This window comes from Lissotriton vulgaris, chromosome 6 (assembly GCF_964263255.1).
Source record: "Lissotriton vulgaris chromosome 6, aLisVul1.2, whole genome shotgun sequence".
Classification (NCBI taxonomy): Eukaryota; Metazoa; Chordata; class Amphibia; order Caudata; family Salamandridae; genus Lissotriton; species Lissotriton vulgaris.
In genome coordinates, this window is record NC_141694.1 from 426,687,387 (window position 1) to 426,706,188 (window position 18,802).

At 42.1% G+C, this 18,802-nt stretch overlaps 1 protein-coding gene across 1 annotated transcript in view; it reads left to right on the forward strand.

Annotated features, from left to right (window-relative positions):
- The window catches only part of HCRTR2 (hypocretin receptor 2), an 880,720-nt gene that overhangs the window by 100,418 nt on the left and 761,500 nt on the right, over positions 1-18,802 (forward strand). Inside the window, exon 2 of the mRNA XM_086925213.1 lies at positions 16,846-17,089. Within this exon, the coding sequence (XP_086781339.1) occupies positions 16,846-17,089 (244 nt within the window). The remainder of the gene's footprint in view (positions 1-16,845; positions 17,090-18,802) is intronic.

The window sequence follows — 18,802 nt, forward strand, 5'->3', positions numbered from 1 at the left end:
TCCTGTTGCTGTTGTCTTCACAAATGTTCAAGGAATAATATATTGGAGTAAACTTAGCAAAAGAAATAGCATAATAAAGCCAGCAATAGCTCGTTTTGATGCAAGGCACAATAATAACCCCAAATGATACAAGCATAAAGAAGCGGATTCCCTGCAAAACATTTTTACTTTAATACCCAGCTGCTACACCACTATGTTATTATTGCACCTTTATCACGCACACCCCGCTACAAACTTTGGAAACAATACCCAGGAAACAAAGGCCAACAATTTCTAAAAAAAGACCCCATAATTTATACTCCTTCTACTTTAATGATGGCATTTAGAATAGTGACACACTGAAAGAACACGCACAAACTATCCCAGCCCCGCTAATCTCTCAAACAGTATAAATCTTGCAAAGCTGGGCGCTGACTTCAAGAAGCAGCACAATAAGGGCCTCTCTCCTAGACAGTAAACTCAAAATAAAATGTATGAATGCATCAGCTCAAAACACTATTGAACAGGAAGGAAGGGGGCATGCCACATGCAAGAGAAAAGGCGAAAAATGATCAACAAGTAGAGGATCAATAGTCTCCAAACGCCAGCGAGGGTGAGTGAAGGTAGTAGCCCAGGAAGCAGCTCAACTCTAGGGGGAAAAGCAGTCTAGTATGCAGATTCCAAAAAGGCAAGGATGGAAAAAACCGAGACAGAGTGAGTGGCCTGTCAGGGTGTGGGCTGTAGGTAGCTTTTGTGGAAAATAGACTCCAAGACTACTGATTCTCACATTTTAAAAGGTTCAGATAACACCCCAGCTGCCCCCCAGCCTGCAACATTTGCCAGAAGTGTATTTCAGCAAGCCTGCACGTGTCACCAAAGAGGGCTAGCATCCCCAGGGACACTATTGAAAAATGATTCTTCTCCAGCGGCCGGATCACCTCCCAATTTCAGCACAACATTTGGTGGGGTCCCCTTTTGCATTTTTCTTACCTCACTATAATTCAACTACTCACATTTTTATCAACTACCAACATTTGCCTCATATTATTTATTCTAAATATATTCCAAAAACAATTGTTAATAGATGTAGGTAAATATGAAAGCAGGATATTGATAACACTAGTTAAATGACCTTATATACTGGTTTATTTGGTATGTCTTCCTCTCAATTTTAATTCATTGTGATGTCAATATGTATCAGAATAGCTTGTGATAGTCTCATTCACTATATTTCAGGCTCTCCTACGAACTCTGGGACCAAACTCTAGTTTATGTTCAATCTATTTCAGGTAATTCAATTAATACATGCCTTACTTGTGAGTGGCCTTGTTGCCAACACACGTGCCGGTTCTCCGACCCAGGCGCTCGGGCCCTCCCTCCTAATTATGTTTAGACCATGTTCCATGCTATGGACATGTTCATACCACGGTACTTTTAATCTATGATGTGTACTGTCTTACAATCCCATTTTTAGAAATCATCTAGCTAATACCTCTAACTAGGATGTAGACTAATGCTTAAACTACCGCTGTGATAAATTTAAGAGGCTGGAATAGTACCCCTCTAACTTTAGTTTATTATACCCATTTTCATTAGGTTACCTGCCCCAACCCCTTGGTCCTGATGAAGACCCTGCAGCAAGGATAACATTTCCTGCACTAATAAGAGGGTCGAAACGTCGACTGTTGTTCTAATTGCGGCAACCTCACGCCAATATTGTGTATATGTATTGTACCTTGTGATGTATGCCTTTCTAAAAATATCGTCGCCATTCTTTATGGCCGTTGCTGCTATATAAATTATAGCATAAAAAGGTTTTTTCTACTGTTTAATTTTTACTGTCACACAATCCTACCACTCCCTTATCCTCACCACTATCACTTCCCTCCTCCCTCACGGGGCACTGTATGACCTTCGATACAGTTGATTGTTTGCTACGTGTATTCATTACACTGGATCCCTCAGTGAATAAAACTCTGCGGATCAAATAATTGTTTTTGATTAATTCATTGAATTGTGTAAAATGTTCCTTGTCCACACTGGGACCCCTTCCTCCTAGTACTTACTGAACCCAGGTCCCAGTGACTACATTTGGGTAACCCACTCATTTATAACCTACTTCGAGCAGACGGCTGTCTGCGAGGTTTCTTTCCTTTTTTCAATTCAATTTTTGATATCACAATATGGTAGAAAGAGAACTTTTGTCCTACTCTGAGGACTATATAGATAAACTGTTGGAGAATCCCGACAATATCTTTTTCCCTTCTGACATTCCATCAATTGATTTCTCATTGAAGGATTAGATCTCACGTCTCGAGCGCCTGGAGAAGAAATTGGTGCGGACACGGTGGCATGGCCACTTACTGACAAGGTATCTCAAAGAGAATATAATCCCTGTTGGACTACAAATCAAAATTGAACCGGCTATCTTCATTGAAGTCCCAAAATTTAGAGAAGGGTTTAGCCACATCTCTAACAACTGTTCGCGCCATTGGATGGTGCTTGGCGTGGAAACGGCCGCGGAACAAGTACAACAACTTACTGCTGAAATCAAGGCATTGGAAGCTGAGATTGCTGCTGATACTAACTTTGCCAGCACTAAGGATACGCTAACCAATCTGGAAGCCACACTCAAAGATTTTGACTTAACCACCCAAACCCGTAAACTTGAAAAACTAGCCCGCGATATTCGTTTATACGATAAGAAAAAGACATATCCATACCTACAGGAGGACTATTACCGGCAAGACACACAGGGTCGTTTCACTAATAGAGGTCGTGGAACTTACCGAGGCAGACGGAATTTTCCAACTTTTTCCGACTCATCCTATAGCTCTGAGGGAGAACAGGACTCAGCTGGTCCAAGCTATCAATACCAATATCCGGATTACAACTATCCACCCCAACAATTCTCTCCTTTTTTAGGACAAGGTCGGGGATCTTGGCGACCCCCCCCCCGAGGCAGGGGCAACACATGGCCCCATGGTCAACATCAACGTGGCTCCCAGCAGAATCAAACCAACTGGGAAGGAGGACGCGGCCAAACCTCGAAACAAGTCCGGTTCCAACCCGAACAACACGGCGACAGGGTGACTCGCAACAAGACCTACCGCTGGTAGAACCGATCGAAACCTTGAATCCTGTGGTGAATATATCCAAACAACTACTCACTGATGCTGAACTTCAAGTACTAAGTATATGACTATCCTACGTTCCTACGTATAAACCAGATAATTTCATCATACGAACAGAACTTTATAAATTCTTTCGTAAGATCCGATTGAAGTACTTTTTCCGCAACACTGAAACACAGTTCAAGTCATCTGTCACTGGCCTACGACCTCCTTCAACTTTTGTTCCGTATGCCAATAGCATGTCTAATCAGATCCTAGCATATGAAGCGGTCGTCTGGCGAGATGTCCAACGAGTTCTCCAGGATAGAACCTTCATTAGGTACAATACCAGCAAACCTCAAAAGACAGCCCTACAGTCATTGGCAAACAACCTACAAGTCGTGATCAAGCCTGCAGACAAGGGTGGAGCCATTGTTATCCAGGATTCCTCTGCCTACACATCTGAGATCCTACGCCAACTACAAGATGACACATGCTATCAACTATTGAGGTCTGATCCCACCAGATCCATCGCATTGGAGATTTTAGAAGTAACCCAGGAAGGTCTCGATCTAGGCTTTCTGTCTGAAAATGAATTTCTGTTTCTGAACAATAAACATCCCCACTTGGCAACACTATATACTTTGCCTAAGATTCATAAAAACATGACAAACCCTCCAGGTCGCCCAATTGTCTCCGGTTGTGGCTCCATTTTGGAACCACTGGGGAAATATATAGACTTTTTCCTCAAACCACTGGCTGAGTCCACTCCATCGTACCTACGAGACACAATGCACACCATTAACATTGTTGAAAGCATATCCTATGATCCACTGACCCAGAGACTAGCTACATGTGATGTAGTCTCCTTATACACGTGTATCCCACAACAAGAAGCTCTTACAGTGATTGCCAGATGTCTTCAGAAACGTCCTGCTCCTGTACAAGTTCCTTCTGAGTTTATTGTAGCTTTGCTCAAAATAGCGATGACCCGAAACTTCTTCTTGTTTGACAACAATTTCTACCTCCAAACTTCCGGGGTAGCCATGGGTGCTCCATTCGCTCCTGATGTAGCCATACTTTATATGGCAGCCTTTGAAGAAGATACTGTCCTCAATCAATTGAACCCATTCAGAGACCAGATTGGTCTCTGGATGAGGTATATTGATGACATTTTACTTATTTGGAATGGTAGCCATGACCAATTAAGCAGTTTCTTTACCTGGCTAAATCAACAATCTCAATTTGTCAAGTTTACTATCCAATCCGACAGCAACACCATTGACTTTCTGGATGTCACGATTTACCATCAATCTGGATCACTTTGCACCAAACTATATCGCAAACCAGCCGAGAGAAATTCTCTATTGGCTTACAACAGTCATCATCCCGAGCTCTCCGTGATAACCTGCCCTTTGGGCAGTTTCTGAGGATACGAAGGAATTGTTCAAGCAAAGACCATTATTTCTCAGAATCAGAGGATCTTTCAAATCGACTGCTAAACCGGGGATACCCAAGACGCCACCCAAGACCCCTGATAAAAAAAGCACGCAAGCGTGCGTGGTTCTATCCCTGCGAAGAACTACTATCACCCCAAGACAGAACAAACCAGCAAGAGAACCGTATTGTTTGTGTTACTACCTTCAATACCAAAAGCAATAGGATCAAACGGATTATCAACCAGCACTGGCATTTGGTATCTGATGATATCCAACAAACTGAGACACCACTTCATGCATTCAAGAAGGCTAAGAGCATTAAGGACTATGTGGTTTGCTCTTTCCTATCCACAGACAGCCAACCCACGATTACCTCCATGTGGAACTTACCACCAGTTATTGGCCATTTCAAATGCAGCCATTGTAAGGCCTGCGACTCTGCTATTCAGACCAAGGAATTCCTACATCTCCACCTTACAGTCAAGCTCAAATCTTTCAGCAACTGCAATTCAAATAACATCATCTATGCCATCGTTTGCCCATGCCAGAAAATCTACATCGGCCAAACTCAACAGAAAGTAAAAGCACGGATTTTACAACATATGAGCCAAATCCGTTGTGATGTCCCTGGCGAACCGCTAGTGGACCATTTCAAGTTGAATTCCCATCCCCCTGAAAGTCTACGATGGCTCGTCATCGAAAAGGCAACGCTGGGTCCACGAGGTGGAAATATCTCTGACATTCTAAACACCCGAGAACTGAAATGGATCTACTTCTTTAATTCAATTGAAACTGGCCTCAATGAACATGACAGTTCATTTTCCCAATTGGCTAAACTTCCATGATGGGATTTATCCCCGCTCAATTATGCTTCAATTCCTGATCTTTCAACATACTTGCTCCCCCCTTTTTTGACCATTCTGAGTAGGGTCCTATTTATAATATGTTCCCTTTCCCAGTCAAATCCATGTGCATTTTTTCCAAATATTTCTGAGTTTCAGCAAGGTGGCTTTACCCTCATGTTCGAGAGGTACGCTACAATTGCATTAGTAAATATCATACAGTCTGTGAATTAATGTGCTGATTGGCTGCGCCACAGGCTTTACCCTCATGTTCGAGAGGTACGCCCTGCAGATACTAATTGGCTGTTTTGAGATGACACCGAGATCACAATGTTCCTTTGATCCGATGATCTTAATGCACCCTCGCAATTGATATTTCTCTCACGGTAATGTCTCTGACTTATGACATGCTAACCTGTTCTGTAATACTTCCCAACTGCCTTGCCCCTACAGTTCCATTAATACTAATTGACGGGGCTAGCTTCGTCACTCAACCGGTAGTCTTTCTTCACGCTCCATGGCTCACTCGATCACCACGTGACCCGTTACCATGGTTATTTCACTAAACCAGGAAACGGAGCACATATCGTTTGCCCTCGTACGGAGCTCCCTGATTAAATCTAACTTAGTGAGTATGACTCCCCTCATGTTCCGCCACCTGTCTTAATCTTTTAATATCATATTGCTCACTCATGGTCCCATTGTTTTGACTCATCAGACGAACATTGGATTAACTCCCCACGATGCCTTAATGTGTCCAGCACCGAGTGAGTGCTTGATGTAACGATCGGTAAGCATTATTATTTTGAATCCAAACGAATAATGCTGTGATTTTCTTCGACTGCCCTCCTCTGTATAGACTTGTAATTAGTGTATGATCATTATTTTTAGGTGCAGCTCTACCACTGACGTTGCCTTAATTAATCATTGACCACATGGAGGACTTCTTACCTTGTGGTATGTCTTCCTCCCAATTTTAATTCATTGTGATGTCAATATGTATCAGAATAGCTTGTGATAGTCTCATTCACTATATTTCAGGCTCTCCTACGAACTCTGGGACCGAACTCTAGTTTATGTTCAATCTATTTCAGGTAATTCAATTAATACATGCCTTACTTGTGAGTGGCCTTGTTGCCAACACACGTGCCGGTTCTCCGACCCGGGCGCTCGGGCCCTCCCTCCTAATTATGTTTAGACCATGTTCCATGCTATGGACATGTTCATACCACGGTACTTTTAATCTATGATGTGTACTGTTTTACAATCCCATTTTTAGAAATCATCTAGCTAATACCTCTAACTAGGATGTAGACTAATGCTTAAACTACCGCTGTGATAAATTTAAGAGGCTGGAATAGTACCCCTCTAACTTTAGTTTATTATACCCATTTTCATTAGGTTACCTGCCCCAACCCCTTGGTCCTGATGAAGACCCAGCAGCAAGGATAACATTTCCTGCACTAATAAGAGGGTCGAAACGTCGACTGTTGTTCTAATTGCGGCAACCTCACGCCAATATTGTGTATATGTATTGTGCCTTGTGATGTATGCCTTTCTAAAAATATTGTCGCCATTCTTTATGGCCGTTGCTGCTATATAAACTATAGCATAAAAAGGTTTTTTCTACTGTTTGATTTTTACTGTCACACAATCCTACCACTCCCTTATCCTCACCACTATCACTTCCCTCCTCCCTCCCCGGGCACTGTATGACCTTCGATACAGTTGATTGTTTGCTACGTGTATTCATTACACTGGATCCCTCAGTGAATAAAACTCTGCGGATCAAATAATTGTTTTTGATTAATTCATTGAATTGTGTAAAATGTTCCTTGTCCACACTGCGACCCCTTCCTCCTAGTAATTCCATCAGGGGCAAGGCTGAGTTCCTTCATCACAGGATCCTGCTGAACATGATGTTAATGTGGCAAATAACTTTGAGCTGGGTGAACCCGGTCTCTTGTCCTCTCCGAGGAAGCCAAAACATCTTGTCCTGCTTCTCAGGAGATGGAAAATGACTATGTTCCACCTATTGCCATTTACTGGCACATTTCAAGCTATATAGCCAAACCAGACACCTCAAGCAACTAAGAATGAACAACCATCTGCAGGGTCCACCAACAAGCCACCTGCTTTAAGTGCTCAATCTTATCCTCAACCCAGTGTGGGTCAAAGACATCTCATATGCATGGGCAACCACCTCATATTGACTTCTCCCTCTAGTTACTGCTTCCAGGCTTACTAGTTTGTATACATTTCACCTACCTTCCACCTGTGTGTCACCTCATGTGTGCCTGGGCCTGAAGACCTATAAAAGTGAGTAATGTCAAAAAAAGGGTTGGAGAATCTTTATCAGAATGCTAACTACCCTTATTACAACAAAGACACATTAATATCCAGCCATGCCTATACAGTTTTTAGAGTCACAATACACCCTAGTAAGTTTAGCAAAATAAATATGTACCTACATTTGTTTCAAAATAGGAATGACAAATTGGGCCTGGGTGCCAGAAAGGCTGTGACAAGGTCTGATCTGACTTGTCCCGGTGATTGGAGAATTAACCAAAAAAGATCCTGACTCTGGGACTGCATTTAAACGTCAGGTTGGGGGGTCTGGACAGCAGAAACAAATATGCTTAGATTTATTTGTATACATCATCCAATTTGGAAAATGAAGCAAACCAAGTGTAATGTCAAAATGAAACATGAAAATAAAAAAAATAAAAAATCCCAAAGTCACATCCAAAATCCAACAAAATGCCCTAACAGTGCAAATAAATGTAAAAGTTACTCCCCAACCCATAGAACTTTATCCCCCCCTGCTGCCATGAGTGAGGGAACAAGTACCAGGCCAATCCCTACTTCAGATAGCTGGACATTAAGAAGCTCCTCATCAAGCACAGGCATTGCATGGTGTGGGGCTGGATCTGGCGCCTTCTGAAGAGTATTACACACTGGTGCAGTTTGAAGGGCAGAAGGGGAAGACATAACCAGGCTAATATAGATAGTGGGAGGGGAGGGAGTGGGTTTGGCCACAAGATGAAATGGTTGATGTCCAGGGGACAGCATACCTCCTGTTCCTGGTCAGCCTACACCTTTGGTGGGCCCTGACTCTGCCACCTCTCTGTAAGGACCCTAGTGATTACCTGATACCCAGCCAGCAGATGGCTCATGTCCTTCATGGAATTCAGAGAGGGTGATAACCTGAGTGGTGGGGTCAAATGAAGGGCTCATTAAGTTGGTAAAAAATCCCACCTTTGGCTGCTGAACTTCCTTTCAGGCAAAATAATAGCAGGAAGGTTACCAGGGGTTGTTGCTTCAGGCCGAGTGTTTGTGTGAGCCTTATGTCTGATCGGGGGAGGGGAAGATGCATTTAGGAATTCGCGGTGGAGGGAACTGTTCCTGAGGCACCATTGTAGGTGTTAGTTCCTCTCAAGAAGGAGAACCATTGTGTAGAAACTCCTAAAATGTTGACATAGGAGACTTTTGGCCATGTCACTCTTCAGATGGGCATACTTTCCCTTCATATCCCATCCCTCAACAGTACTGGCGGTCCTGAATTCTAGTGTACACTGAGCAGCCAATGCTTTCGGTCTCCTCCTTCCAGTGTCCTGACAGTTACCACTTTGTTCATGGCTTTCTGCTTTAAAGCCACGATGGAAGAAGACAAATACAATATCCTTCTTAAAATAGTCACTGTGATAAAGAGGGAACTATATAAACGTAACTTTTGCATATACAATTCCTTCATTTCCTTAATAAATGCCACCCTCACTTTTGCCTTTGACGACACACATGAAAGTAAGTATGGTTCGTGCAACAGATGATGAGTGATGAATGGGGCATGAATTACTGGTTGCTGGTCATGTGATTATGGCTATGTCCAAGTGTACATTGTACTTGAATTAACACTGAAATATTTGAGAGCATTACAATGTCAGAATGACTGAGAAGTTTCATTCATACTGTCTATATGTGCCTGACATGAGTGAAGTAATCAGTAGCAAACATCCTATTTGAATTTAGCAATAAAATGTGACAGAGGCTAAAGATTTGTACAGGAATGCAGACATGACACAAATATCCACCGATGAAACTAGAATTTCAATATGAATTGATGCCTTGCAGCTACTGATGAGACTCCAGTTGATCCTGAAAGTCTAGCGAACCTTCTAAGAACTCTCTTGTACACTATGCAGATATAAGGATTGAGGCTATTCTACTGTGAGAGCCTGCATCATGTCCTGTGATTTTAAAAGTGCCCCGTGTCAAAGGTCCTCTCAGTAATTTAAGCACACCCTGGCTTGACCTGTGTGAACACCCTCTACAGTGCTTTGCCTGGAATGTGTGCTTGGATTACCAGGAAGGCTCCCTTGCTCAGCTAGTGCCCCATGCCACCACAGATCTGAGATCAGTTTTGCAGCATCCATTTCTTGATGGCCTCAGCTTTTCCTGAGTAATGCTGAAAGTCCTCTCTGAACATTTGGTAGCCATTTTGTGGGATTTGCAGGAGTATGGCTATGTATGGCCATACATCTGCTTCCCCTATGGAAGCTCCTGTTTGTCACGCTTGATGGAAAAAATCTGACTCTGCTACGTAGTCATACATGTCCTTTGTAGAAGTGGAGAAAGCTGCCTCCGTTACATAGTTTTAATCCAGGAAGGTATAGAAGCTAGGAAAAAAAGAGGGGGCTGTGGCAACATGCTTAAATTGAAGAATAGCACCCCAGTGATACAACACAACACTTTGTAGTGAATTTACAGACTGGGATTTTTTTTGTGAAATGCGTAAACTAAGATATGGGGGGGAATCTTCTGTATGGTAGGTGCATTTGGACAGAAAATACATGTGGGATGACGTGATCTGAGAGGAAATTGCAAATGAAAAAATACAGAAGATCCAACAGCATATCAATAACACTAAGCTCAATTTTCCTCTTGGACACACCACTCTCGTGTAGCATCCCATAATGGTTATCCTCTAAAGCCCTCCCTCCACTCCAACATTCTCCACTCCCTCAAAGCCATCTCCTATGAAGATGATGTCTTACCCTTGTACTTCATCAAAGTCCTCTTCAAAAAAGTTTCCTGACAATTTCTCAACATTCTCAATACCTCCCTCATTTAAGGCATCTTTCAAAAAGCTCTCAAGACAGGCTATATTATCCAACTCCCAAAGAAACCTACATTAGACACACTCGACTACCATTCTTCGAAAGCATGATTAGAAAAGCAATCAATGATCAAATCGCCAATATGCAGGCCATACACAACTACACTCCAATGTCTCCTCCACTCCAAACATCTCGTGACTCAAATTTCCCCGTGAACTCTTCCAGGTATTGGTGTTCATCACCTACCTGAAGCCCAACCCCATCATGGCAGAATATGTTATTTTTCAAGAACAGTGATAAAAAATTGAGCAAATCCGCCTCATTGACATGATTCTTGATGACTTCAAGCCCCAACGTTCAACCAGTGCCCAGTTAATTTGATTCATCCAGGACAACCTCAACTTTAAGGTACCCACTGTCAAGGAAATAAAAATGGCCTGGGCCATCTCTATCTACTAACGTAAGGCAAACCATTCCTCATAGAATGCAAGATCACACCAGCTGTTCAAGCTCTCATACTCTTGGCTCTGGATGATGCAAAGATTCCTCTGCATGGCCTGCTACAATCCACACTGACTCACAGTTGAAGGCAGCACGTCTCATCCATGACATGAATAAATATGATCACACAATCCTCATCTCATTAGAACTGCAATGGTTCCCCTTACTGACAAGAAATATCTTAAAAAAGTAAAACCAAAGGGGATGATGACCGGAGTGTTGAACATTGCAAGCACTCACCCCCAGTCAACTGATCTGGGTTTAATCCATCATCATTCTTAAGCTCACTCTGCCACCCCAGTTCAGACATGGCCATATGCAAATCAGTCTGACCCTGTGTCTCATTGGAACAGCCCAGCCCGAACTGCCAAGCCATGTCTTCCCAGGACTGGAAACACGTATCCTGGAACCGGTTTCTGGCTAATCAGCCGTCATGAGCCAGGCTAGCTTGAATTCAGTGGCAAAGTGAGCAAGGTTCCCACGTCTGGGCATACTCTGCCAACTTAGGGCGAACAAAGCAAAACCAAAGGGGACGATGCATGGAGTGTTGAACAATGCAAGCAATTACCCCCAGTCAAATGATCTGCGTTTAATCCATCATCATTCTTTAGCTGACTCCACCACCCAAGTTCAGACATAGCCATATGCAAATCAGTCTGACCCTGTGCCTCATTGGAACAGTCCAGCCCGAACTGCCAAGCCATGTCTTCCCTGGACCGGAAACAAGCATCCTGGAACCGGTTTCTGGCTATCAGCCATCATCAGCCAGGCTAGCTTGAATCCAGTGGCAAAGTGAGCATGGGACCCACGTCTGGGCATACCCTGCCAACTAAGGGCAAACAAAGCAAAACTAAAAGGGATGATGGATGGAGTTTTGAACATTTCAGGCACTTTGCTTTATCTTAAAAAAGAAACATCAACATTTGCAAAGCCACCACGATCAGCAACCCTGCCAGTCTTGACTGACAAGCTAACCATCTCTGGTGGACTTCTGTGCACTTGCAGCCAGAACACCATCAGACAGAGACAAATAACTATAAAACGAAAAACAAACAAATTAATATTCCCTTTCAGTTTATTCACCTAGGACCTATATCAGCATCCCTTTATCCATCCTTTAAAGAACAATGTATTACACTGCAGTGAAATCATACTTCAGCCTCCAGAAACCAGCTAACCCTCTAAATACTAGTTGACTATGTTCTTGCATTTAACCCTGCATAGCACTTTACTGCATTTTGCCTAGGTTTGCGCTATGCAAGGACATACATTCATGCACAAATCACAGATACATACTGGGTTTGGTGGATGATGTGTTTAATTGTAATATGCTTATGAATAAGTGAGTGATGTGTGTGCAGGTGCATAGTACATTTACAAGAGCAACGTTGGCTGTGACACCATGGATGTACAACAATGGTGTCTCAGAATGATATGTGTGGATGCTGTCTTTCATCATTGACTGAATATTATACAACCACTGGAATCTAACAAAAAACTAGACGCTCAAGTACATGTGGTCACTCACTAGTCAAACCTGCAGACGTTTACCTCTCATCTTTAGGCCTCAGAGCAAACCAGGATGTTCCCATAGTTTGACGTTAATGTCTATATGTAAGTCCCGTAACAATCAGAAATCAGTCTAATACTTGGGGTGCTTTAGGGGTCTGGCCAACAAAAATACCTTCCCAGCCCATTAGGAAATAGTTTTCTAGAGGTCCTAACAAGACACACAGTCCTGGAAGCTCCGCACCTTTTATGTTTTCCGTATCATTGGTCATCTCAATAGTTAGCTCACTCTTAGGCACGACTCAGAAGTCCGTTTTCTGTCTTCTCTGTACTGTTGGTATTCCTCCATTGTTTTTTGGCTCACTTACCTGGCTGTATCGTGGTAGCTGGGGGGGGCTAGTTGCAGAGCTTTCTCTACTTGATCCCGTAAGTACCGAAGTGAGTCGGGGCTTTGGAGTTATTCTTAATTGTTATGTATTTGCTTCTGATGTGTGGTATGCTCTCAATATAGAAACTTGAATGTCTACAAAGTCTTTGTGAAATTTTGAGATGTGCTGAGATGTCTAACCATCGCCCCTCTCTCTCTTTCCTGACCCAGCATTTTCTCTGGGTAGCACTGTCTTCTGGTGTGTTACCTGTCATGCTTGGGGGGGGAGGGGGTGACACTGACAGGTTATCTCCGCTCCTGAGAAACTACAATCAGTCTCAAATTCTGACAGTCAGATGCTGATGTTGTGCAACAAGCTGGAGGCTATAATGATCTTACACACTATTTCTGGTGAATACTGTAGCACCCCACCTCTATGATCAAGACATTTGAAGTGCATATTGAGGGTAGCAAAAGTGCTTTCAATGATGGTTCACATATGTTTATATGTCCGTTTATACCTTTGTTGAATCTTGATAGTGGAATGTCAGAATGAGGTTACACGTGGAGAGAGGGGTTATGTTGTGCCCTGCACACAGAGACACTGGTAGCCTTGTAGTATTGTTTTAAGTCTTCTTTATTGGTTCCAGGTCAGGGTAGTATCAATCTCAGTTAAGCCAGGTACCGGCTCCTACATCTCCTACACCAGCCCCACCAGGAGCTGCCTGCCTAGCTGCTCAGTCCATCTCCAACTGTCACCACTCATCCACACAGACACCCAGGCATTCCGTTCATCACAGTCACACCAACATTCCGTTACCATCTCTCCCTCTGGCTGAGCAGCTAGGAGGACTTAGGCAGATTACATATAAATGTAAAACTTAGGACATAACATTATCCCTTTCCTTTTAAAATGAAAACACAAATTACAATTCTAAAGAAATGAACTATGCACAAGAAAGCAGTAATGTTCATAACTTAGGGATGCAACTAAAAGTAAAACATCACAAAAGAGCGAACAATGCAAATCAGGATAAGATAGGTAAAATACGACATATAAAATGTGCATCAATATCCCCCATCCTCCCTCATGAAAATTATTAAGACATTTAATTATTAAATCACAAACAATGTTAAAACACAGAGAAGCAAACTAACACTGTATACTTTTGGAAAGGATAAATACCAATCAATAATAAATATCATGCTAGCAATAAACCCATCCTTCACAAAAAAACGATAAAAAAATAATGTATGAGTAAGGGGTGGACACACCCCACGACTAACACCAGAGGCCAAAAACAGAAAAAAATGGTGAACCAACACTAACATACGAGTGTACCACAATATGGACCACATAGAGGGTTACACACAGTGAGGCGCAAGGTGACTTACACACAACAACATCTGAAGCGAGGGGCAACATACACAGGACAACACTAACCAGTGATGCGCAGGGTGACTTACACACAACAACATCTAAAGCGCGGGGTGACACACAGGACAGCAGAAGATGTGCAGGACGACTTAAGGAAACTGCAACATGTAAAGCGCGGGCAACTTGCACACATACAAACAGAGAAGACGTGCAGTACAAGGCAACTTACCAACACATCAGACCAAAGGTGCAGCGCAAGATGACTTACACACATTGATCACAACACAAAACCACATATGTAATGCCACTGCAACACATAGTGCACCACCAAGACCAGAACCACCCTCATGTAAGGGATAACCTGTGATGTCAACCCACCAGGTGACTATGACTTCCCAACCAATCAACAGTGTAAAACTGAGGCATCACAAAATATTACACTTTTGATATTACTAATACAATTCCATCTACAGTAGAACACTAGTGACCTGTGCCCCACGCTGGTGAGTGACCTCTCACCCGAAAACTACTAGGCTAGGAAATCCTAGTAGATTTGAAACATATAAAAAATACTAGGGGGCATATTACCAACAACTAGCGATAATTATCGCTAGGTTGGCTTAGCGGCAATAATTTTATCGCCGTGTAGCGACGATTTGTATCACTTAGGAGCCTTGATATTATCAAGGTTTATCTCCTAAGCGATAAAAATCGGACGAAATGCATGAATATCGCTGAAAAGTCAGCGATATTCATGCATTACCGAGCAAATGCTCTTAGCCATGTTATCCACCTCCCATTGGATAAGATGGCTAAGAACTGCTCAGGGCAGGTGTTAGCTTTTGGAGATATTGGCGCTTAGCGAGAATATCTCCAAAAGTTGGTAATAGGAGATAGCGATGTTAGCGACTGTTTCCAGTCGCTAACATCTTGGCACGCCCACTTTGCATGTCATTAGTGATGAATATCACTGACATGCAAAGTGGAGCCCAAGATGGTCGCTATCTCCTACTAGCTATCGCTAACTGGTGTTAGCGACAGCTAGGTAATAGGGAGATAATTTTATCTCAGCTTTCTTGGCTTTTAAAGTCAAAAAAGCGGAGATAAACCCCCTTGATAATATGCCCCTAGATCCTGTACTACTTCGCTGCCTGCTAACACGACAACTTTGACACCAATTGACAGCAAGAATGGGCACAGACTTACCAAGGTGATACAACAAATATTACGCGAGCAAAAAGTGCCCAGATGTAAACCCCCTCAAATAAACATTTCAAACACACAGCATTGGAACGTTATAATTGCAAACCTTAGCAATAGCAATCGGGTAACGTAAACGTGTGTCCATTCCATGTGCAGAATAAGACTCCATAAAGAACAGCTGTCGTGAGTTGAAAATGTAATCAGTACCTCAAAACATCCATCTAGAACACGAAGGCGTACACGCTGGAAAAACAACTGAGACCACAGGGTGCTGATCAATTAACAGGCTTCCCACACGATGATAGACGGAATATGTGGTATCACCTGCAAGAAATTCAGGAAATATGTATTTTTACAGTTGGTAGCATGAGAAAGCTACGGGCATTCCATAAATGCCTGCAGTAAATGTTACTTACATGGGTGTATAGGGGCGGGGTGAAGCTATGATTGATAATATTGGTAGAGCCATTCCCAAAGTACACATGCAGCAATTAGATATAGCCACAAAGTGGCCACATGTTACCAAAACGTCCTGCAACCTAATGATGTGCGGTTTACCACTGTCAAAAATGTAGCAACTGTGTGTGCACCCAGTAAATCCATCGAAAAAGCAAGCACTAGCATCAAATATAGCTCACACGCTGATGGATTGTTGACGGTGTCCATTACGAAAATGCTGTACTGAAGATCTGCGGATGCTGAAGAACCATGTGGGTACAATTACTGATACCTAAGAGCAAAGAGAAGTGGACAATGGAATCGAATTCTCTTGCAACCAGACTCTAAATAAAAATGGAAAGTCATATTTTTATATAATGGTTACACTTTTTAATTGTTGAAATATTGTATGCGACACATTTTAAGATATTTAGCATATTTAGGAGATCATCACCTTAAATATAACTGGCACATCAAATAAAGTGTCACGACTAAAATCGCGATTGCGGGACAAATAGAGCTAGAGCACTTCCGTCTTCTGATTAGTCTTATTTTGATTTCCGTGTCACAACTGACAGCCTAAAGACCCACTTTAGAATGCATGAGTCTGTTCAGGAAGATACAGAAGCTCTGATGTTTTTATAATTTGTAGGTCTGCCACGTAGGTGGCAGTGGTGATGGTAATTGCTATCTTCAAAGTGCCTTTGTTTAAAACAATCTTCAGCAAGTCAATGCTATTCTATTTTAGGGCAGCATCAACAATCCTTGCTAACCTATTGTATTATTTAGCAGAGCAGGTAACATCTCTTCATTCAGTAATGAGAACTCGAAATCCTTAGAGATGGGGGTGTTCATCCATGTAATGGTATCTCCGTTAACGTTTGTATTTGTGAATAATAACAAAACCGTGTTTAAAGTGGATAACTAAATGGCTTACAAATGTTTTTCATTTTTCGCAGACTGTCTCCGTGTCTGTATCAGTGCTGACTCTCAGTTGCATTGCTCTGGATCGATGGTATGCAATATGCCACCCTCTGATGTTCAAAAGCACAGCCAAGCGAGCAAGGAACAGTATTGTCATTATCTGGATCGTGTCCTGTGTCATAATGATTCCACAAGCCATAGTGATGGAGTGCAGTAGCATGTTCCCAGAGCTAGCCAATAAAACCACCCTGTTTACAGTGTGTGATGAACATTGGGCAGGTAAGTTTGGCACACGTGCTGCCTCTCTTATATCAAATATCTGCTGCATTTGTGAGTTTAGTTTGTTTTCCAAATATGTTGTCGTACTGCATTATCTGAGAGACAAGGCAATACATGTAAACATTTTGTTTCCTATTGGATGAAAATATTTAAAATTAAAGTAGGCGCAACATCCAAGATGACTTAGACTGAACTTGGGCTGATTGGCCCTGTTTTCATTGGAACTCTAGGTGAGTTCTTCGATATGATTCCTAAAAGCATCAATCTCCCTTAATAAACCATTTTAAATTGACTTGATGCAATCTAATCTTTGTTTAAGGCGCTCACAAAGGTGCTGATTAAGAGTAGTGCACACTTGTTATCCACATGTGACCACAGAAGAAGTCATTCTTTATATTGATTATGTATCTTATTTAACTTCATTGCTGTACTTGGATCTCTTGTTTCTTGCTGATATAGGATGTGCAGTGGAGGAATAGTCATCCTGAGGACGTAGGTAACTTGTAAAGAATCCTGTTCCCATTTTAAGGAATCCCTTTGGTATTCTGGTACAATCTGAAGTTTTGGGGATGGAGTTTCTGTAAATGTGCAGTGAATTGTGCACAGAATATAATCTAACAATCATTTTACGAGGGACAGTGGTTTCCTTCAACACATTTTGGCAAATCTCTTGCTACATGTTGTATAACACAATGTGGTGTGAAGACGTTTTTGGAGTGACAATGTCTGCAACAATTACTGGCAAACAGATCTGCTTTTTAATGCACATTGGGAGACTTGCCTTCGTCTCAATCTAACTGTTAGCATCAGATCGATTTATGAAAAGGTTTCCCTTTTAGGAGTCCAGCAAATCACAGTGCAACTGTTGGCAAATTCACAATAAAACACTAATTACAGTTTCAGAGTGACCATTCATCACATCAACATAACCCAGCTATGGAGCAAGCCTCAAACACATCTGAAAGTTGGCAACAATAAATCACATATGGCCCGAAGATGTAATATCTAAAGAAACGACTCAGATGCACACACTCATAAACACAGACAAATGCAGAGCAGATGTCCTGCATTAGGCCCAAGGACATGATAACAGAATAGTGGGTTAGTTTATTTCATGAGATAAGGCCCAAACAATGCTCAATAGTAAGCGTCACCCCAGATCACCAACATGACAGACCCAACCATCTGGACCACCTCAGATGTGACCTCCAGTTGATATTTAATTCCCATTCCATAAGGGCGGAATCATGCATCTAAACACACAATTTATGGCCTACTGTGCCAGTATATCTTGCCCAAAGAGAAACAGGCTTCTCTTTATTGCACTTGCTGTACAGTATAAAGCATTCCATAAGCCTATTGAAAGTTGATTTCCAACCTACATTTATAGATGTGGCTGCTATTTCCTGTTTAATTAAACTTAAAACTGTTCATGATTGCTAAGCCTTACTGTTCTCCTTTTTGAAAGTCAGAACCTGCGTCATCATAAAAACCCTGAAAATCTACTTTTTAAAGGTGCCATGGGTGTTATCCCAGTAGAATTTGTTTTTAAATATTGGGAAATGCTGCATTTTCAGCAGTGATGTGGTTACAGTTATTTGCCAAGCAATAGTATTATGTTATTTGCAATTTTGCATGTTTGTAATAGCGACTATTATATTGCTTTATAGTGGTTGCGATGCAGTTACAAATGTTTTTTTCCAGGCTCTAGAA